General features: G+C 32.7%; 1 protein-coding gene across 1 annotated transcript; it reads left to right on the forward strand.

Annotated features, from left to right (window-relative positions):
* Positions 1 to 1,841: 1,841 nt before the first annotated feature.
* LOC108381993 (uncharacterized) lies at positions 1,842 to 4,077 on the forward strand (the record flags this gene model as incomplete). The annotated part of the gene is made up of 1 exon (XM_017638390.1): positions 1,842 to 4,077. A coding segment is annotated over one exon (170 nt), but the record flags the coding sequence as incomplete, so codon positions are not given.
* Between the last annotated feature and the right edge of the window lie 314 nt (positions 4,078 to 4,391).

Below are 4,391 nucleotides of genomic sequence, written 5' to 3' on the forward strand. Positions count from 1 at the left end.
CGACAATTTTTTCTATTCCTGGTACCTTTTAATTTGTAGAAGTATGGGAAATACTTTAGTACTCTCAAATATACCTTCGTATTGAGTCAAGTAAACGTTTATTATTAAAAAAAAAAATTGTGTTTATTTAGTAGCTCCTAATTACATAAATATATACGTTTTTTTCTAAAAAGGAAAACTGGGTACTTATACATAAACATGCATACGTATATATGCACATAATCTATACTCGCATACATACACATTTAGCAATGAATAAACTCGCTGAGGCCATTTGATATTTTAAATATAGTAAAATGTTAGTCCAATATTTTACAGAAATTTATATCCTTTTCAGGTCGTTGGTAGCTCTAACGAGCACAAAAATACCAAATAAGCTGAACATCTCTAAACCTGCCTAATTTTGCTTTTCGAAATTTCATAGTTCTTCTCAATTTGAACTGACTTCCCTTAGTCCGCTTAAGAATTGTGTATGTATATATATGTACACAATAAATTTTTATGTACACATGTATGCATGTTTCGTACACACACACACCTACACACACTTAATAACTGCTCGAATTCACGTTCATCCTTACGTCATATTTATTTTTTAAATCAGCCAAGTAATACTAAGTATTTCTTCAAATTTTTTTGCCAACAAAATCTTCTCTTAGTAAATACATATAAAAAACCTGCATTTACCGTTGAGGCGCACAGTTGAATCGGACGCGTTTCAAGTGACAAGTTGACATCTGGTTCGAGTAGTGGGCTACCTTGTGTTGCAATAAAAGCATTTAGAAAAATATTTATTTGTTATTTGCTTCGCACATCCGCTTATGTGCGCTCCATTTTAGTAAGAAACTGGCGGTTTTGCCTTCGTCTGTCTGTGTGTGTCTGCATGTAATATTTCTTTTACAATTGTGGGCGTTTTTCTTTTGCGCATATTTGACGTGTTTGAATTTTTCGTGTTTTTTTGTTTTGTTTTCAAACAGATCCATTCAAAGTGGTTACAAAAAGTTCAACACACCCATTAGTTATTTAACAACACGAATCAGCTAACTATTCAACGCAGCTGTCAGCCAACATCATGGCTCTGTGGTGGCTTCAGTCATGGCTCGTCTTTATATTGGTAATTTAGTTTGGGAAAAAGTGTGAAACCATTTTTTCTAATATTAATTGCATTTTGAACGATGTGTTAACGATATTTGTTGCATAATTTTTTTTTTAACACTATACTCGGGTAAAATTACTCTTACACAATGTTGTGAAATTTCATGAGTTATGTATGTAAGTAGTATGTGAAGATCTAGATTTGGGGGGTTTTCGCGGATCTCACTACTGGATATGCAGATTCGACAGAAAATTGATATGAATAAATTGCTTAGCAGTTAGCATGTTTACTGGAGCTAGACAGGTTCCTACGCTGATGATCTCTCGCTGACGGTAGAGTTTTCTGCGGTCTAGTACAAAACGCCTTTTAGGAGGTAGAGACCTGGTCTAGACGAACGGAACTGAAATCTAACCTGACGGCGCAATGTAGGGGTGCCTGCCAAGAAGGCCATAACAACTGCCTTATCCACCTATAAGTCAGTGGTTGTAGGCCATATTTTATTCAATGGCATCAGGCGACTATCCCTGAAATTGTAATCGTCACTACTGGCAAATACGCCACATTTCTATAAATATTTCACGTGTTGGTTCTTTTAGCAGCCGAAATAATAACTATAGCCTTTTATGTTCCAGAATCCCCCATACATATATACTTATAAATAAGTTATCATAAACTTATGTATATGTATATTATCAACATCTAATCTAACCTAACTTTATTTTCGTATGTATTTAAATCAAATTACATATTTCAACTAATTTCTTCCTCTACCCCCAGGCCATCGCTTGCATATTAGTGCAATGCGCCCTCACTCAAAACTACGATAAGGAGAATCGCCGCCTTATTCTGCAAATTAAAGACCAAAAAACGACCAATCAACAATACTATTCGTCAAATTTTGATACCAGTAAGTAGCAAAAGTTTCAATTTCAATCAATTCAATTGCACCAAATCATACATTCTTGCACACGTAGTAACAGAGAAAAATTAAAAAAAAAATGCATAAATTCATATTTTTATACTACATTATATTTTCTCTCTTTATTTCAACACTAAATATTTCTACTTCTCTTACTCTTACATCCTTAATTTTGCAGCTGATTTTTGCTTTATTAATTCTTTCTAATTTAAATTTCAATATCTCTGTTCTTCTTTTCTTCTTCCAATTCTCTCTTACTTCCTATCTATTATCCTTTGTACTTTCCTTTTCCCTCTCTCTCTCTCACACACACTCTCTTTGATAATTCTGCTTTATGCGTTTCTATTTCACTTCAACTAACCAGCTGGTTAGTTACACTCATTTACTATTTCACATTCTTTCTTTTTTTCTTCCACTATATTTTTCATACAATTTCTCCCACTCACATTAGCGTTTGCAATTCACACCCATAGTAGTTGTTTTGTTTGTAGCATTTTATACAATCCATATAGTATAAGTACATTAACTATATAATTCTTTTACAATTTACGCTGCACTACGAGCCGTTTGGAAAGGACTCATTCGCCGCGCAGCCTTCGACGAACCGAGTCCTTTCAGCTTTTTTAATTGCGCAGTTAGATGATACTTTCCACAATTAGTTGGCATATTTTTTGCAGTAGATATTTAGTACATTTGAAAAAAAAATAAATTTAGAACTGGCTTTGTACATACATTTAATTCGTTTGCAATTTAAAATTTGTATTCTTTTGAAAAAAGAAATTATAAATAGAGGCAATAACTATTAATTGATTAACATTAGCGCGCTGTAGCCTTAATTAAAACACTACAATAGCAACTAAAAAAAAAAAAAAAAACAATTTAGTAAATACTTCAAGACAATCCGTTAGTTAAATTATAAAACTACTCAAGCAATAAACAAATTTGCATACATACATATTTTCCATTTACCTTGTTAATTTTGTTGTAGCTTTTTACTAAAACGCTAAATATATAATCAAGAAGTATGCGTAAACGTAGTTAAAACCAACAAAGCCCAAACGCACACAAAAAATATCAAAAATATATCTATCTACATTTATTTAGTAATATATCGAAATAAACAAAATTCGTCAACCAAACTCGTCTCAAATTGTAAATATTTTCGTACCGACACACACCACACCAACTCGACTCAACTCAATTCAAATCAAATCCACGCTACTCCACTCCATTTCCCTCCACTTGTCCACTACATCACACCATTATTGATTTATGCATATATGTAAAATAGTATTTATATTGAATTTCGTTTGTAGTAGAGGACAATTGTTTGGTTTTGCTTATAAAAAACTTCACCCAATCATTAACTTAATCTCTTTAAATCAAGTAAGTTGAAAAATATTTAAAGCATTTCGCGCTTGAATACAGAGTTATGACAAAGCTCTAAAAAAGCGTAAAGAAACCTAAAACATAATACTTTCCTCGAAAGCTTTCAAAATGTTCAAAATATTCACATCCTTCAAGTTCTCTTCTAGACAATTTTAGATGTTTTGTAGCGATTGACGCTCTAAAGCTTTCACATACCTAAAGTTTTTTTTCGAATTTTCAGAGCTTTCACTTTCATACTTCAAAAAAGACAGATTTTTTAAGCGTTGCTGAAAAAAAGTTTTAGCTTTCACAATTTTTATTTTTTTTTGTCAATGAAAACTTCGAAGCTTTCACGCTCATAACCCAAATGGCGCGAGCTTTTTAAGCTTTCATGCAAAGTATATGAGTATTCACGAAAAAAAACGAAACTTTTGTTGTTGGAAGCTTCGAAGCTTTCATGCTCCCACCTCGAACAACGAGAGCTTTGAGCAGTTTTCATGAAAATCTTGTAAGCTCTCCTGATAACAAAAACTCTGATTGGATGAATACCTAGAAGAATTTTACACTCATACTACAAATTAAGAGTGCCTTCTTAAGCTTTCGGAAAAAGAATTTCAGTTTTAACGAGAAAAATATACTTTCTTTAATGAAAACTTCGAACCTTTCCCGCTGTTAACTAAAATAATGAGAGCTTTTTTAAGCTTTCATTAATATAATGTAAGCTTTCACATAAAAATGAATTTTCGTCAAGCTCTATCAACCTAAAAAACTAAATGAATGTCACCGTCCCTTTCCCCAATACCCTTACATCCATAATTCCCTCTCCCATAGCCATATCCACATCCACATCCGCATCCATACCTTGTCATCCTATTCACTGCATTCACTCGTACTAGTGTGGCTCCGAAATGTATTAAACGCTGACTTACAGATTCTAAATCAAAGGGCAGTGTCATTTATTATTTTTTGAAAATTCGATTTTTTGAATAGCTGCGCATTAAAAAAAAA

The sequence above is a fragment of the Rhagoletis zephyria genome, unplaced genomic scaffold (genome assembly GCF_001687245.7).
Source record: "Rhagoletis zephyria isolate East Lansing unplaced genomic scaffold, Rhagoletis_zephyria_1.1 Rzeph_scaffold_24703, whole genome shotgun sequence".
NCBI lineage: Eukaryota > Metazoa > Arthropoda > Insecta > Diptera > Tephritidae > Rhagoletis > Rhagoletis zephyria.